The sequence below is a fragment of the Clinocottus analis genome, unplaced genomic scaffold (assembly GCF_023055335.1).
Source record: "Clinocottus analis isolate CAN_PGR_092001 unplaced genomic scaffold, fCliAna1.0.p SCAF_2, whole genome shotgun sequence".
Classification (NCBI taxonomy): domain Eukaryota; kingdom Metazoa; phylum Chordata; class Actinopteri; order Perciformes; family Cottidae; genus Clinocottus; species Clinocottus analis.
Genome location: NW_027175931.1, coordinates 4232645 through 4250838, shown reverse-complemented (window position 1 = coordinate 4250838; position 18194 = coordinate 4232645). Strand labels below are relative to the sequence as shown.

The 18194-nt window shown below is 44.8% G+C and overlaps 1 protein-coding gene across 1 annotated transcript in view; it reads left to right on the top strand.

Annotated features, from left to right (window-relative positions):
• Window positions 1–7472: 7472 nt before the first annotated feature.
• lsamp (limbic system associated membrane protein) overlaps window positions 7473–18194 on the top strand; it is a 533915-nt gene continuing 523193 nt past the window's right edge. Inside the window, exon 1 of the mRNA XM_068584595.1 lies at window positions 7473–7726. Within this exon, the coding sequence (XP_068440696.1) occupies window positions 7663–7726 (64 nt within the window). The 5' untranslated portion in view covers window positions 7473–7662. The remainder of the gene's footprint in view (window positions 7727–18194) is intronic.

Sequence of the window (18194 nt, the reverse complement as noted above, 5' to 3'; positions counted from 1 at the left end):
ATGTTCAATTGCCATTGTCTTCTTTTGTCTTGTCCCAAAGTCTAGGAATAGCCATCATTTCATTCTTGAAGCTAACGATCAGCTGTTCACTTCTCCCGATCACCACTTCCAGCAGCAGCATCCCTCCTGCCTTTGCTTCAGCTCGGTGGCGTTCCTCTCCTCCCTGAAGCTCCATCAGCGTTCCCAAACTGCCGTGATTTCCCCTCAAGCGCTTCTCATCGGGTAGAAAAGCAGCTCTGATTCTTTCATTCTCCTCCTTCTGTCGTTTCTTTCCAGAAAGCTCAAACGCTCTCTGACTTCATCTGGATACAGAGACTCCAGAAGGGGAGCTTTTCCTTTTCTTACACTTTCCTGTTTATTCCCTTCATTATTCTACTCAACCTGTTATTGTTTGGAGTCAATATTCAGTTCTTCCTTCTACCTTCCTAAATAGCTTAAGGTCATCAATACACTGAGGCCACCATGACGTCTTCATGGCTTCCTCCCACCGTCACGTCTTTAGATCGGCGTCGGCATGATGGGATAACAAAGGAATTGCACGTTTTTTTCAGACAGAAACCTACAGATTCAGGAGACATGCTGAGTTTGTGTGTCAGATTAAACAGAGACAGTAAGATGAAAAGTTTGAATATCACAGTGAAACAGTAACTGATTAAGCGTGAATATGTTTTTCTTCCAATATTTATGTATTGTTTACATTTCTAATTCATGTTCAGTGAAATTTGCTAACATGTACAGTGTATTGCTTCGTTTAAGTTCAGTGAAGCTGCGAAAAAAATAGGATTTGTCATCAATCAGACAAGGATACTTTCCAAGTAATCTTTATTAGTTGTACCGCAAAATAACAACGTCAACTCATGAATCATTCAAGATGATTCCTTGAAATCTGAGATTATTTTTTAACCATAGTCCCGGACAGTTAACAGAACGACGGGCTTTGCGACATGGAAACTAACTCCGCTACCTTCCACAATCTACAGAAAAAGCCGCTCTGTGTACGAGCGCTCACAAACAAATGCAGAACGGCTGCGCTGGCAGCTGGAAGATGACAAAGTGAATCGCACGATGCGGAGAGGAGGAAAGATCCCTCGCCTGTTAAATAAACACTGAACACGGAGAGACAGGGACAACACGGGCCTTTAAAGCAGAGAGTCCACGTCCCAGAGGGAGGTTTGAGTTGAGTGAGGAGCTGGAGCAGTTCTACCTGGGCTTTCCTTCCTTTTTAAAAGTGCTTTTTGAAGGGGAGCTGACAGCCAATCAACTGCACCGCCGCCTGGAGAATACTTTGGCTGTACTCCTTAGGGAAAAAAATCGGAGGATGTGGTACAAAGTCAGAGTGCTATGATGATGCAATAAGGATTTAAGTTATTATCCAGGATGGATGGAATTTGATGTGATGCAGGTCAATTTCTCCACGTATATGTTGTTGGACCGCAACCAGAAGAACACTATAGTCTCATTACTGATAATGAAAAAGAGAGAAGACAACTTTTAACCAATCATAAAGTTCTCTGTGCTTTATTGCTTTATGCGCTACATTTGATTTATTGGACATTAATTGTTTTGACTACTTCGGGGCTGCGAAACACAACATTCACATATCCTGTTCCGTTACATTTCATTTAGCTGACGCTTTCATCCAAAGCGACTCACAATAAGTGCATTCAACCGTGAGTACAAACTCAGAACAACAAGAATCAGGAAAGTGCAATTTCTTCAATAAAGTTAAACTCCAAAGTGCGATCAGTAAGAGACATTGAAGTGCTGCTAAAGTGCTGCTACTGCGCTACCTTCTTTATTTAAGATGTAGGCGAAAAAGATGTGTTTTTAGTTTGCGACTAAAAGATGGAGACACTTATCTACTGTCCTGATGTCAATGTGGAGCTCATTCCACCATCGAGGGGCCGAGACAGCAAACAATCGTGACTTTGTTGTGTGTTTAGCTCGCAGCGACGAAGCCACGAGCCGATTGTACGGTTTTACCACGTCTGTTATGAAGTTATTGATAAGTAATGATGCTGAACTTGCTCGCAAACAGTTGCTTATTCACACATTCAGCAGTGACATTGGCGTTAATTTGGAGTTGCGTTCATGAATAAGGACATTATCTGTCTCTTTAGCGGCTAGATGTTCCACTGTGTTTACTAGCTCGTCGCTAACTGTGTCTGTCTGCCGTTTGATGCTAAACAGGTACTCTACGGTGTGAGTCTCACACAGCATGTCATACAATATTATATACCATCATAATAACCATACAAAAAGAACTGCTTCTATATTCAATCCAGCTCGGGCAGTCCAATGTCAGTGTTTGTTTTTAGCATGTTTGGTGTGAAGATCTGCCAGTTGCAGATGAAAACAACGTGACGAGAGCGGTGAACCCTAAACCGTGGAGTTGTTTTGGAGAGACCCGCCTGCCCTCCGTGTGCTGAACTGGTTTCCACAGACGTCTTGGAGCAGTGGTTATCGTGCACACGGCAGCAAACACACAGTCTCTCTGTCACGGACTCCAAGGACGTCGGTGGTGAATGTGCAGCAAGATTATTCCATTACTGAAGTTCAGCTCGGTTCAGTATCGCTGTGTGTGAACGCTCTCTCTCGGGCAAAGCCTTCACGTGCCGGCTTCACCACACCGAATAGAGAGCAAAAAGACATCTCAATGGAGTTCAACTCTGTGGGAAATGCCGAAAAAAAAGGATTTCCCTAATTCGGGTTGACGCAAAATACGCACGCAACGCAGGGTTTGTTTGTTTCGTACCCTTTCTACAATGTTGACTGAGTGCAAATATGTGGCATATCCGGGTGTGTGCATCCTCTGCTTCCGTGTTTTGTTCAGGAAGTTGACTCTCCTCGCGTGCCACGTCTGCTTTTTCACTTCACGTCTTTGTGATCGTCTGCCATAATTTGCTCCACTTGTGTGTAATCCCCCTCCGTGTGCTTCCCCTCGTTCAGTGTACAGACGTCTGTGTTTGTCGCTTCTTGCATCCCAGTTTGTTACGATATTAGGTTTCTATGGTTCACCCTTGACGTGGATTTATTCAGGTTTGCTCTGTGGAATCATATTTGTCAAATTAAAGATGGCTCCCCCCCCGTCCCTCCTGTTCAACCTGCCTGCCTGGTGTCCTGCATTTGGGGCCTCTCTGAACTCTGAAACCTTAATAAATAAGGCAATTTCATCTACACAGTAATAAAAATGTCTCAGAAGGCTTTGAGTTGCCGGCCAACACTAAATTAAATGGACCATTCACAATGTCCGCTGCACGATAACCACTTTTTTCTTCTTCTTTTTAAAAAAAAAATCGCTAATAGGTTTGTGAAAAGTAATTTCACACCGGGAAATAATTAATCCCGTTCTGCAATTTCTAGAGGTTACCGCGCGGCCCCGGCTGATTTATATTTATCGTGGGTGAAAAAAGGCATGTTAAAAGCAGGATTCGGGATCCAGACTGGAGGAGATTATATTATAGTTAACCCCTGCTTGGAGACAAGCCCGGTGCTTCTTCATCTTCATCGCTGTGCTGTTAGGTGCTCCACATTTGCAAAGATAACGCACAGAGACATCGAATAGTGGCGGCGGGCGTTGATATTGGATACAAACATGCAGTTTGTATGCTGAAGATGATCTTTAGATGTCCTCTGTCTGGTCTGTGGTGGTTGCAGGTTTGACTCCAACCTGTGGGAGTTCAGTGGAAGTTCATCCTCACATCACCTTAAATGTGTGTTGATTTACTCCATCAGAGCTACGCATGTTTCTTTTAATGCATGTATGTATGTATGTATGTATGTATGTATGTATGTATGTATGTATGTATGTATGTATGTATGTATGTATGTATATGTCTGTATATATGCCTAATTCGTTGCAATGTGTGTGAAGTATTTATATCGGTGTCCTCTATCGCGTTCGTACTGCTCTAACTACACAGAGAGTAAAGCAGTATTTTGATGGGCAGCCATTGTTTTAAATCATTTTAAATCATGACCACAGTCAGCATATTAAGACGGGACTTCAGAGGAGGAGAATATTAACGCAATGCTGCAAAATGAGCAGGAACGATGATGACACAAAGACAATACTCCTGCCTGAACGTTCACTGAAACATCTGCAGAGCAGGACCGTTTGCCACTGTTGAAGCTGCTTCGGCGCACTCACTCAAAGCAGAGTGACGGCGCTCTTATCTGTGCTGAATAATTCATGGCTCGCCAACATTTACACACTGACTGATGGCCAATGTTTAGCGCCGCCGCGCTCACTGTGTTCTCGAAAGAAGTGTCGTGGCTCTCTCTTATGCGCTCTGAATTATTGAGTGTTTGTCATTTGGGAGAAAAAAAAAAACATTTCAGCGCTGCGTTCTGACGTCTCTTATCCACAATGCTTTCCCCCTGAGGGGACCTAACAAGCTCCAGAAAAAGACTCAAATTGCACAACATATTGTCCAGTTTTGTGTGTTGTGTGCGAGTGTGTGTCGTTCTTCTCCTGCAAAACACTGACACGCATCTTGCCAAGTGTGTGACGACATAAATGACGCTCAGGCGGAGGTATAGACACTCTTCACACTCCTGTTCATTCATAATCTCAGCCTCATCATCATTCATCAACTCTTCTTCTTCTTCACCGGCGTCTGGACTCCAGGGAGGATTCTGCCTTACCAGATGTCAGCATCACTACCTCGTGCTTATCCTAATTTACGAAGGATGGAGTCCAATCATCGCCGGAGACATGCAATTTTAATGAATTACTGTTAAAGTCTAAAACAAGTCTCTCTCCTGATGCACCTCCCAGCATCCATCCATCGTCGTGTCCTCACCCTGTCACTGAAAGTGAAGACATATGATCCTGCAGAGGAATCTGGCATTGTGTCCAAACAGCAGTCACAAGTTGCTCCACGAGGCCGTACGTGTCTCTCAGCACGGTCAGCAGAACTCGTGCGGTGAGGAAGGTCTTCTGTGAATTCAGTGCACGGTTTGTTTTTCCTTCTTAAACCTGATAAACGACTGTGTGTTTAAAGAGGCAGGGATATGTGATACAATGCACGGCTACAGAAGCGTCATTCAACAGTTCATGAGCTCTTCTATCTTCAGCTGGAGTAATACACTTCATTCGTGAAGCACCGTTAAAAACACATTTACAGATGGCTTTGCACGGTCGAACCAGCGTGAAGACGATTCAGGGCGGTAAGCGAAGGAAAGCAGGCTCGTCAATTAGAACTATTGATTATAAAGTGTGCTGAAATTCAATTTTCCAAGTTTTTAAAAGAGATTTAAAAGATGACTCGGAGTCGCTGAACACTGTGCGGCCCTGAAGGATCGCAACCGTGTAAACAATGTCAGAGCTTATAATTACACAACAACTCCCTTGTAGCTGGTGTGTGTGTGTGTGTGTGTGTGTGTGTGTGTGTGTGTGTGTGTGTGTGTGTGTGTGTGTGTGTGTGTGTGTGTGTGTTGCTCCAGGGACAGTGATCTGCATGGATAATGTAACATGGCAATGGAACGTCTCTGAACATGACTCGGTTCAAGTAAAGCCTGAAAGATACTCAAGAGGCTTCAATAAATAAAATATGTCTACCGTCCCAGGCTGAGGATAACGTTTCTATTCAGCCTCTTTTACTACATTATGTTTCTTTGTTGCTGCTGCATCCGTAGCCGTGTGTCCCTCGTGGTTGAGCCGTCGGATAATGGCGGAGAGAGATGCCTCAAGACCTCGATTCGCGTCACCCAGCGGATGCTCCAACGACACAAAGTGCGTCACTCACGTTAAGAATATGTCCAAATCAAATTCATGTAATTACTTTTCAACATTTCTTGAACGCAAGGACACATTTTTCTTTCTGCGTCGCAGCTTCCAGCAAACAAAAATAATAAGAATGTTTTATTTTAACTTTGGGAGTGTTCATACTGTGGAGACTTGTTTAAAAAAAAAAAAAGCATCAGAAAACATATTTACAGCATGTATAGATACACATGGATACACAGTTCCTGAATAAAACATTGCAACTGCTTCATGGAACAGACTGCGTGCTCTGCAATGAGAATGTTGGATGGGATGAAAATAAAGAGAAGAAAAGGTTTCCAGAGATAAACCCTCAGTGACCTCTGACCTCCATCACAGTGAGCGCCGGGTCCTGATGCAAGAGATGGCCAACGTCCATCAGCCTGATGCAACATGTCCCGCAAGCAGCGGTGGAGGACGGACTGAAGTTTAGTACTTAAGTAAAAGCACAAGTTCCCAGGAAAATACAAGTACAAGTACTACATTAGCAATCCTACTTCAATAAAAGTAAAAAGTACCTATTTTTCAATTAACTTTAAGTATTAAAAGTAAAAGTACTCACACAATGGGTTGTCTCTCAATGCCGTTTTGATAAAGAATGCTACTGGTAATACTTATGCCTCTACAGAAGTCACTACTAGTAATATTTATAAGCAACAACATGTGTTTATTGGAAAGGTTTATGTACTTATTGTGCTGACGCTCTGTATTTTTGGCATTTTAGTGAAACTGTTTATAAAATGTAACGAATGACGACACATAGTGTAGAAATGTAGTGGAGTAAAAGTAACAAGTATGCACTATTATTTTTACGTACAGATACGTAAAAATGTACTTAAGTACAGTAACAAAGTAAAAATACTTCGTTCTACTCCACCACTGCCTGCATGGAGGCTTTTCAATGACTCAGAAGTTTCCAGGTTGCTGTTGCCTGCAACCATGATGCTGTTGCCTGCAACCATGATGCCGTCTGCAATGCAGGAAGGCCCAAGAGGAAGCCATCCCCCTCCAACGTCTCCCACACGCCCGTAAACAGTGTTTAACAACAAAGGGGCTCTGCTTTAAATGATGCATGGGTCACAAATCGTTTGGAAGTCATTAATGAATATTTAATAACGGACTCGGTTATGCAACGTATTACAAAGATATTCCAAATCTACTAAATGCTTTTGATTTTCAAACACATTTGAGACACGTGTAAATAATGAATGCACGTGTGAATGATTCATTGTATGAATGGTGTCCTCAATGTGTCACGATATGGACGAGCAAATGCAATAATCATGCCTCATATCGAGATATTAATGTGTATGTATTCGTGGTGATTTATTAGATTTGCTGTGGGACTTTAGTTCTGAACTTTATGTGACTTATAAGCAGACGCAGGCTGCGTGACAGATGTCTCCATGGCAAAGTCGATGAACTTAGATTTATTCAAGACGGGCTGCTCTCGTGTGTGTGTGCGCGTGTGTGTCTGTGTGTGTGTGTGTGTGCGCGCGCGTGGATCTCCGCTAATGAGACTGAACACCAGCTTCCGAGTTCATCCTCTGCACACACTCCAGCGTGTCTCCCGTCGGCACTAGATGGCAGGACAGACCAGGCCGTGAGCGCGCGCAGAGAGCGCCGCGCGCGCTCACGGCAGTGTGAGACAGAGTCCAAGTGTTCCCCGCGCGCTCCAGCTGCGCACTTCACCCGAGCTGCGCCACTTTGAGGCTCCGTTTTCCTGAAAGGGGGTCGAAGCTCTTCTTCCCCTTCCCTCGTGTTGTTGAAGGTGTGCCAGCTGTCTGTGGACGGACCGCGACCCTCGCCAGCGGGCAGACCGAGTGCGTGTGGAGGATCCCGAGGACGTGATTCAACAACTACAACACACACACACACACAAAAAAGGGGACGCCATGCATTACTTCTGGATATACAGCGTTTGGATCCCCAGCGTCGCTTTCCTCTTCGGATTTCAAGGCAAGCTTATTATAACCTGGCCGGTGTGTGTGTGTGTGTGTGTGTGTGTGAGAGAAGGGAGGGGTGGGGGGAGCGGGGGAGATGGGGGGGGGGGGGGGGTCCATCAGTATAGATCGCAGCTCTCGCGTGTGTGTGTGTGTGTGTGTGCGTGCGTGTGTGTGTGTCAATGCGGCGCGGCAGCAGTTTGCAGTCTTTGGGGAATGTTTGTGTGTGTGTGTGTGTGTGTGTGTGTGCGTGTGTGTGTGTGTGTGTGTGTGTGTGTGTGTGTGTGTGTGTGTGTGTGTGTGTGTGTGTGTGTGTTGGGGGGGGGGGGGGGGGGTCAGTGTTGGGTGCGTGTCCCTGCCCGTGTCTCTGGCTGTAATGACGCCTGCTGGCTCTTTCACGTCTGTCTGGTGCGCATCTCGGATATTGTATCAGCGTTGTGTGCGTGCCTGGAATGTTAAACTGAGCTTTGTGTGCGTGTGTGTGTGTTTGTGTGTGTGTGTGTGTAGGGAACAACAAAAACAACAAAAACAAACGCTGGTGCCTTCGCAAACTTCATACGTGTTGGTGCTGGCAGCGTAGCAGCACACAGGCCCTCACCCTGATGGGGAAGTCTGCCTTTGTTTTGCAGAGAGACTCTGACTTCTTATGAATGCGTTGGAGCACTTTCCAAGTGGTAAGAAGAGCACATCTGTGATGGGACTGTGACAGCCAGATCCTATCCTGTTTGCATTTTTCTCCTCATCCTCTTTCCTCTCTCCGTGTGATGAAGAGAGCTCTGGAGCCCGTTGGCTAATGGTCGACTTACTTTATAGTCGTATGTGCTGATTCTGGTCGTTTCCAGTGGCTCCATGTTGATGGAGACATCGCCCACGTCCGTGCCACAGTGCCAATCCTCACAGCTGGACACGTGCCCTGCACCGGCCGGATGTGTATTGGCCGGTGTCGAGAGTACATCCTGGTGAAGCTGGTGACCGTCACACGTGTATCTCGTGACCGACATCGATCATCGAACACCATGCGAGTGGCTCTGCAGCTGACCCTGCTGTGGCTTGCATGTGCAAAACAGCAAAACTATCCCCTTATCTTTGATTGCAACGTGTCCCTTTAATCTCCCAGGTTCATTGAGTGTGCAGACCGAGCGGCTTTCCCTCACGTCGTCTGGCCCCGCGTCTCCGTTCGGTCCAACGTTACTGATGGAGCTGATTTGGCCCGCCGCGGCGAGCTGAGGAGTCGGATCAATTAGCTTCCTGCGTCTCCCACAGGAACACACTATATCTAGAACAATGTACAGCCTGACCAAGCATATTGGATTCACTTTAACACTGTTCTGAAGCTGGCAGGAAGCCCGGATGGTGTGAAGTGCCAGATGGGGAGGAGAGGGAGAGAGTGTGCGTGTGGGAGACAATATGAGGGAGGAAAAGGATGTAAAGAGAGAGACAGACTGAGATGAGAGAGATGTTTAAATGGGTTACATGGAGGGAATACTGTGGCGCTTCCTTTAGTTGTAATGAGATATCAGCGGGACGAGAGACGCTCTCCAGAGTTCTGCGATTGTTCTGTGCGTTATAAAGGAATCCGTCTCGTGCCAAACACAGGGTGTGTTTCGCGTCAGACTCTCCAACGGTGAATCGAAGACGACGACGGAGTGTATCCTGGTGAAATTAGGTGTGACAGCACGATTGTTTTGTCACAGATCAAACGGTGTGAAATTGTCTCAGCCGGGTCTCCCTCAACTGTTACTTACAGCAGCAGCTCTTTGCTCTGTTCCGCCTTCTTCTTCTTCTTCTTCTTCTTCTTCTTCTTCTTCTTCTTCTTCTTCTTCTTCTTCTTCTTCTTCTTCTTCTTCTTCACCCACACACTTCATTTTCATTCAGCCCATGTCTACTTGGCTGCCTCTGCTGAATATCAAGGTGCCGGGAAATGTTATTCTCAGAGACTTTTTTGATTTTTTTTTTTTTTTTTTTAACTTGGTAATACTTTTTGTTTTATTCTTTCACACATAAATTGCCGCCCCACTGTCTGCAGATTAATGACATTTTCTGTCGGCCAAACATAAACCCAGAGGTTTCCATCAGTCCAGCACACAGTGATCTTGTTGTGTCACCAGCAGGTGGCTGTTGTCATGTCATGAACACACTGTGCTGTGGTTCGGTGTCGTGTTTCATTACTGGGAGATCCGTCAGAGATGATGAGGAGAGCGTACACACACACACACACTGTGTGTGCCGTCCATCGTCTCATCAGAGATTCAGCTTCCTCCCTCCAGCCGTGTGTTTCAGTCTCCTCCAGAGAGCCACGCCGCGAGCTCGCTGCAACGAGGAGTCTCTCCCGAGTTTTCTAGGAATCAACCAGTTGGACGGAGACCTTTTGACCGTGTCTCTTCTGGTCGCTGCATATTTTATAACCTGTCGACCTTGGCAGGCGCACACACCACACACACACACACACACACACACACACACACACAGACAGTAAAAGCAGCGTCAGTGTGTCAGGGATCAGCTTCAGCATGTGTTGAAACCACTAAGGTCCACCGAGATGAGACTCAAAGTGAAAATAATGAGGTTTTTTTTTGAGCTTTTACATCCCTAGGTGGAGGATCAAAGTGTCCTTGTCTTGCGTTCTCCGGCTGCAGCTTTAAACGAAAGCAAAGTGCTCTCACGGTCGCGCTTCAGTGAGTCTGACATCTTCTTGCTGTCAGGGATTCAACCTCTGAGGGGCTGTTGACAATATATATATATATATATATATATACAGATGTTAGTGAGCGTTCCCTCTCTCAGACTTACTGTAAATAAATGTGACATGTGGACGCGGTGCTTTTTTATAAGACGCCACATGTCATTGTCCGGGAATTATCTCCAATGTGAAAATTCTTCAGCATCCTCTGGGTGCCGTACCCCTGTTTTCTGTCTCTGTCAGTCCATAGAGACTCTTATCTTCACTGAGGGCGGTGATTTATTGTTGGTCCTCCACATGTGCATCTGCAGCCGAAGCTTGTTCTTTGCTCCTGACTTTAACTGCATCCTGTTCTTCTAGCAGCCGCCCGAACGCTCTGAGCGTCACGCGTCTGCTAATCAGGGTGCCCGAGGATAATTAGGACACTTTGTGCAATGTCATTTTGATTAGTAGCGTCGCTGTACCTTAATTTCATCAGCGTGAGCGACTGAGAACGAGAATGATTAAGGTGACACGTTAGCTTTTTTTTTTTTTTTTAAATTTCTTGTTTTAAACTCGTATTTTATGAAATCAGCTGATCCCAAAAGCACTAATGGGATGATGTGACTGCTGCGTTTCCCTGCTGTCGATGAACATGTGAGACTTGTTGTCAGTTGGCACCGAACTAGGTATTAAATGTGCAGATGAATCAAGTTTTTATTGGGATGTTTGCTGTCATTCAGAACATTTGCTGGTAGTTTATATGACGTCTCATTGACTTTAACGTAGAAGGTCTTTGGGAATAACTTTTGCAATGATGTAATGCATTGATCCAGCTTCAGGGACTCTGTCTTTTAGGTCCTCTGTTGGAATAATGATCATTTAATCATGAGTTATGTCAGGATATTAGTGGACTGGAGTGGTATAATAGTGGTATTTATTTCCACTTTGAAAGATATCAATCGTTGTCTTTTATTATATTTCATTTTTTTTCAATTGAGCAAGTGACAAACTGAGGGGAGAAAAGAAGAAGTGTGTGTTTTTATCGTTTACTTTTCGACTGGAAACCAACTGATTGTAACGCAGACACAAAACAACAGAGTTTAGCTTTTTTTTTTTCATTTAGTTTACTTTTCTTTTCAACACAAAATTCCCTCACTGGTCATGTCGGCTCGTTTGATGTCTTTTCATTGACAAACCAGTGTTGGAACTATGTTTTTCTCTCCACTCTTCAGCCAAACACACATTTCCATTACTGACACGCCGGCTGTCTTTTCGGAGGCGATCACACAGCATGGAGGCGACGAGATGAAGGTCTGTGAGGTTCAGATATCACTTTCCTTTTCTTCTCCGCCACGCTGCAGAAAATGTTCCCTCTAGTTTCGTTGTTCTCTTCCTTCTCGGTGTGCTTTTTTTTTTTTTGTCCAGCAGCCACCATCAAAGCTTCTGAAAAAGCAGCGCAATCAGAAAGAAGGTTGATGGTTCTGCGGATTTGACTGATTTCTTTTCTTTTTTTTGGGTGCAGTGGAAGCTGATTTGAAGGTTTCTCTCCTCCTACACGTCACTGGAGCTGGTTCTCCTGGCTTTGTCATGATCACCATGCTGCTGATTGTTATGCTCCACACACACACACACACACACACACACACACACACACATCCAACCACACAAAGAAGCACTTGGTTGGAAGCACTTTTACCAGCAGCACGTATTATTTATTAAGTCCCAGATTAGCATGTCAATTAAAAGTGTGAAGAATAAAACTGACTCGCATCTCGAGCGATGAAAACGTTTATCAAAAAGAACATCAAGTGATCTCTGATGCAGCCGTGGACGGCAAATGAAAGAGAAAAGCATGAGAGAGGAAGGGAAGAAGGAATTTAGGATGTCAAGAGCTGATGAGATGGATTCATGTGAGATCAGAGCGAGAAAAGGTTCTCACTGGTTTCTCTTCAGGGACACCTGGAAATTAGTTCTAAGTTGGCGAAAAGCACATTTAACTATTCAAGAAAGTACAGACATTTGATTTCGTCTATCTTCATTCTTGAGCGAGCTTCCTAAAGACTCTCCTCTGTGTTGGAAAGGGAATATAATTGGACTCACAGAACAGACCGAGCTGAGAACAAGTGCTCTAAGTAGTGAATCCCCTCCTAAACTAAAGAGCAGCTGCTTCACCGTTCGCAGCTCGGATTACATTTCAGGGAAAGCCGACCGACGTTAAAGCGCCGGGCTCTCCTGTGATTTGAGGCAAAGCTGGACGGAGAGGAGCAGAAGAGCATAAGTCGGGTTTATTCAATCTGTGTTCAACACAAAGAGTTGTTTTTTTCTTATTTCATGAGCTCTCTGGAAGAGATTCGTTTGAACAGCAGGTCGGTTCTGATGATTGTGAAGACAAGCGACAATGAAAACTAACGAATATTCCCTCGGCCCCACGATGAAGAACATGTGTTACCTTTTCATGACATTTTAACTCTTGAATATGTACACGTGTGTTTGTTTGTAGTGTTTACTGAGTTGTCGTGTTCAGTCTGCACAAAGCAAACGTTCCTTTTGAACGCTGCTGCCAACATGGCCGCCTTCTTGATCGATTCATGATTTCACAAACGTGTCGAGTTGTGCGCTGTGGAATACAGACGGATCACTGAGACCGAAGAAGCCTCTGTGTGAGCAGAAGACGTTGTAGAGATGAGGCTTAACTCTCAGACCCCAAAGCGTCATTTTGAGTCCATTTTCTCGATTTTACATAATTTCTTAAATTCACCAGTAGTATAAAGTGCGCAGGATTGCGCATGCACGTACGTTCAAGCATTCCATGCATTGCAGGCATTTTTAATTAAAAAAAATAAAATAATAATTGTTTGATTTTTTTTTACATTTTTGAAATTCCATGCATTCCAGCCTTTTTTTGATTTTTTTTTTGATTTTTTTTTAAATTCAATGCATTCCATGCATTTTTATTTTATTTTATTTTATTTTATTTTTTTATTTTATTTATTTATTTTTTTTAATTCCAGGCATTTTTATTTTATTTTTTGGAATTTTTTGGGGAATTTTTGAAATTCCATACATTCCAGACATTTTTGGAATTTTTGAAATTCTATTTCGTGCACGGTTTCCAAAAGCTTAAAAGTACTGACGTTGGATTGTGGGCGGGGCTGAAAGCTATTGCAACAATGAGTTAACTGCTACATATCTAATCAGTGAATGAAAGTCATCACTGTCCTCTTCAGACTCGTCGCTCGTCTTTGTCTCGTGCACGGCGCTGGCCGTGGTGCTGAACCACAGGAAGCTCCTCTCCTTCAATCTCTTTTGCTTCAAAACGTCTCCTCTTCCGGTTTTGTTCCGGCATGTCTTGTTTTGACAGTGACTCATCTTCTGTCAATCCTCCCACCTCATCGTGTCACCAAGTAACTGAGCAAAAGAAACATCTTAAAGATTATAAAGCGGGTCACTTCTGTGATGCACGAACATGATCACAGGGGAAAGAGTTGTCTTTTGGAAAATAATAAACCCTAATGGTAAATAAAATGAATTCTGGTGGATGCTCACTATAGATGACATCACCACTTCCTACTGCAGCTGTCTTGCCTACAGGGCTGAGTGTGTGTATGTGTGTTCTATACTGAGATTATCCAATGTGCACATGAGGTGTGTAACATCTTTAGGAGACTCAGTGGTAAACTACTGACGGTCTAAACACTCCTACACTATTCCTATCTCCCTTCATGCTTATCCCCAGCTCTTTGTGTTAATCAATACGTCCTAAACCACCAATTGATTTCAACAGCAGCTAATCAGGAAGCTAACGAGAAGCTTTAAATGTTCCACTCCGCATTTTTTTTAAAGGCTGAACCGGTCCAGCGGCGGTTATCCTTTGAGTAGATAGAGAGTAAATCGCCCACGACAAGTCGCTTCACTGTGACGTTTAACTTCTGTTGTCATCATGAAATACATCAAATGAGGAAACCTCCCTTACAGTAACACAGGAAGTGAACATGTCTGATTGATTAGGAGTTTAGGAGTGGACATTAACTGGCCTGAGATCTAAGTTTCCTCTTTTTGCTTTTGGGTCCAGTCCAGTTGAGTTTTCTCGGCAGCCTCGTGACATCACCGTTAATCTATATTTGCCCCCCCACCCCTCCTTTCTGGACATTATCTCTGTTCGGATGTCCTTCAGCTAAGCACCCGCACAGAGATAATGTCAGACGGCTGGCCGGGCTCACTTATCTTCTCCATCTGATGCTAATCTGAGGCAGTGCACTGTGACCACCCTTAAGGCCCAGCAATGACATCAGCTTCCAGACATTTGATTAAATGCAGCGATTGATGTGCACTGGAAATGAGTGGAGCGCAGCGTCATCAGAGCAGAGCTGCTGGTGATCCAATATGGAGAGAGGGATTGTGGGAGGAAGACATGGAGGTGGGAGGAGAGGACACATCTTAATGTGAACCCCAAACACTCTGCTGTTCCTGTTGTGGACCTCTGTAGTCTGGATGTGTTGAAAGTGCGTACAATAGCAGCTACTCCTGCTGTGTTTCATGCTCCACAGCGACTTAGCGTTCACATTTTGACAAATCTCATTGCGTTTATTTATCCAACATGAATGATCTAACCAAATAAACCGATGGTTTTCTTTAGTTTTCCTGTCATTGGCTGCGTTTGCGTGCTGCGAGTGAATGTCTCCCCCTCCGTCCTCCGGCAGCTGCGTCACAGCGGTGAGGTGAGACAGACGGGAGACAGCGACAGGTCCGTGGACTCACCGCCTCGAGGTTCACGCTCATCGGGGTGTGCTGTGTTAATGTCACGCGTCACGCTGACGGTGTCAGGAGAGGCTCCGGCAGTGGATGTGACCCCACACGAAGAGGTTAAGAGAGACGCATCAGGCAGGAGGCCAGGAGAGAGCGAGCGAGCGAGCGAGAGGAACACGACGCAATCCGCCGCCGAGGCTACACACCGACACACACTGTCTGAGGTTACTCAGCTGGCTGACGTGAAGCTTCCCCACCAGTGAACCAAGCTACTGGCATTAGCGGCCTCCAGCCACGGCAAAGGCCAAGGAGCAAGCCGCCACCGCGAGAGAGGCCGTGCAGGGTGGGAGGAGCGAGGGAGCAAAGAGCCGTAATCCGTCCCGGAGGTGAAACAAGGCGGACGCAGTAAGCGACGGAGGGTTAACATGACAACCTGTGACTGCGGGTCTGACTCGGTCCCGGAGGAGAGGGACTGACATTCAAGCTGGTTCAGCTGGTGCAGTATGTTTTATTCAGTGCTTTGCAGTGCTTTTTCAAACATTTTTTTTTTTTTTTTTTTTTACAGATAACCCTTTGCGATTACTGTCATCCATTTTGCTCCGTGCTCTCATCGCCCCTCCGGCTTCCCGCCCGGAAGTATGACACGCAGACCAGACTTAAATGGATCTTCTCCTCTGGAATCGCCTCTTGATTGAGGTCTGATGTTTTCTCAAGGCACTTTCATCTGAGTGCTATACAGCTGTGATAGAAAACAGCCAAAAGATTACAAATTGGAATTGTACATTAGGCTACGAAGGTGAAAGCCTGAGATACACAAAAACACGCACATTTTCCAGGCTTTTACCTTTTTATATTTCCAGCGACATGACATCTTTGACGAAATCTTCAAGCTGATTTATGAGTAGATGTTTGTCCGTCGTGTGAATATTTAGAGGAAGGTGGGAGTGTACAAATCACGCAGGGTTCATTTAGTTCCTCTGTTAGTGTCTTCTGTACCTCTGAGAGGTCTGGACAGCAGCATGTTCATTTCTACACAAGCAGTTTTTAACGATGAAAAGACACGCTGCATTTCTGTTTTCGGGAAAAATAAACATCGTTGGTAAATAGTCAAAAGGCGGAAGATGTTCTCCGCGTGTTGTTTCGCGCTATAATGTCAAATGAAACTAGGGAAGCGTAATCCGTGTGTAGCTCTACGGCACAGGTTTCATCCCAATGAGCGACTAAATGATGTATATTTTAGACATGGGAGCGCAGAGCCCCGTGTGTGTGTTTTGAGGGGGAGGAGAAGCGAGAGCATCCAGCAGGCGAGAGGAAGGAAAGAGAAACATGAGCTGAGAGTAAAGCTCCAAATCTCACTGCAGAGGCACGTCTCCTCTCCAGCAGTGCGATGAGGCTTCGGGTGTGTCCGTCCTCCTCTTTTCTGCCTTCAAACTAGAGTTGGTGGTCCGAGCTCCTCGGGTTAAATCAGCATGTTGTATCAGTGTAAGGCCTCATGTAAAGTCAGTACATCTATAGTTGCGTACACTTGACTCCCGCAGGAATTAACAGGATAAATAGTTTGGTGTGAATGAACCAGAAAGCGATGACTCTGCATCTCTGGTCAGCTCAGGTTTAAATCCTGTTGATGGAAGGAAGATGTGATTTATGTGATTTTATTCACAGTTTGTCATGGTAAAGCATTTTCACTCGCAGTAGATATAACGGCAGCGTGTCTTATGTTGGATACTCGCCACCTCAAGAGTTTGTAACTCACACTCTGGTCTCGCTCTCCAAACCTTTGAAGAACAGAATCTACCTTCCTCTTCACCCAAAGCAGGAAAAAAAAGAAATAAAAGTCAAGTCGCGGGAAGAAAAGAACAGAAAAGCAGACAGATTAGAGTTGGAGATGGATTCAAGTAGATGAGAGACAACGAGATGGAGGGAGTATTGAGAGGAAGAACAATGAAGGGGAGACCTTTCATTTGACTTATTTCAAACTACTTTCATGGGAAAACCAGTTTCCACAGCAATTAATGGTTTGTGTAATCAATCCTTTCATCTTGTTAAGTCTTCAAAACAGAAACATGTCTTTACTGTCTCTACTGTACTGATGATAACCGGGCCGAGGTGAGCTTTAAATGCATAAGTGTCACATATATTAACATACTTCTGACCTCAGAGCCACATTCACGGGTTATTTATTAAATTAAATGGTTTAAAATGAAGAGGCAGCATGAAAAGTTCTCACAATTTTGCTTATTTTTTCCAAAGGAAAATAACCAAACCCTGAACAACAGAGCATGTTGCGACTTCAAGAAGTGATAAACTAAATGCACTTAGATACGAAACCGTAAATATGATCTTGCATATTAAAAGTTCCAATAACACACATGCTTTCACTGTATTCATTTCAGAAAAGTGCGACACTTTGTCGCAGGTGACTTGGCCGCAGCGACAGAAACCGAGAGAAGTCGTTGAGCAGAGAAGCTTCGGAGAAAGTGTTCGCTCAGCATTTCTCTTAATTGGACAATCTGAATTCATTTCGCATTATTTTTTCTTCCCCTGCAGATTCCTTGAAGGTGTCTGCCTGCCAGTTTGTTTGCGTTCTGCGAGCGTTGCACTCTTTCTTCGAATAATACAGCATGCATCATTTCTGTAATAAAGAGAGGAGCTTGGTAGACAGTGCTATCATGGGAAAAGCACAAACACTGAATCATTTGAATAATTATAATTAGGACTGTGACTGGATAACATTCAGACGCTGTCTCCCATTACATCCACTCATTGAAATCCCTCAGAGACCGAATGTGGTTTGTCTAACACACTGAGAAGATCTGCTCGCAGGGAGGGAAGCCGCTAAGTTCTTAGACTCAGACACACATTTTAATAACGCTCTGAAGACTCGAGCTGCGCGTGCGGTGTTTGTTGAAACGATTGCTCCCGACCCAGCAATGGTGTCGCGGATGTAGCGTCTGTATATTGAATGTCGGGGTCGGTCCCGGAGTTTCTCGAAAAAGAGACAGAGAGCTCTGGCCATCAGCCTCCTGTGTATTCACTGCAGTGTGAAATGCGGCTCCGCTTGGCTCCGTCTCCTCAG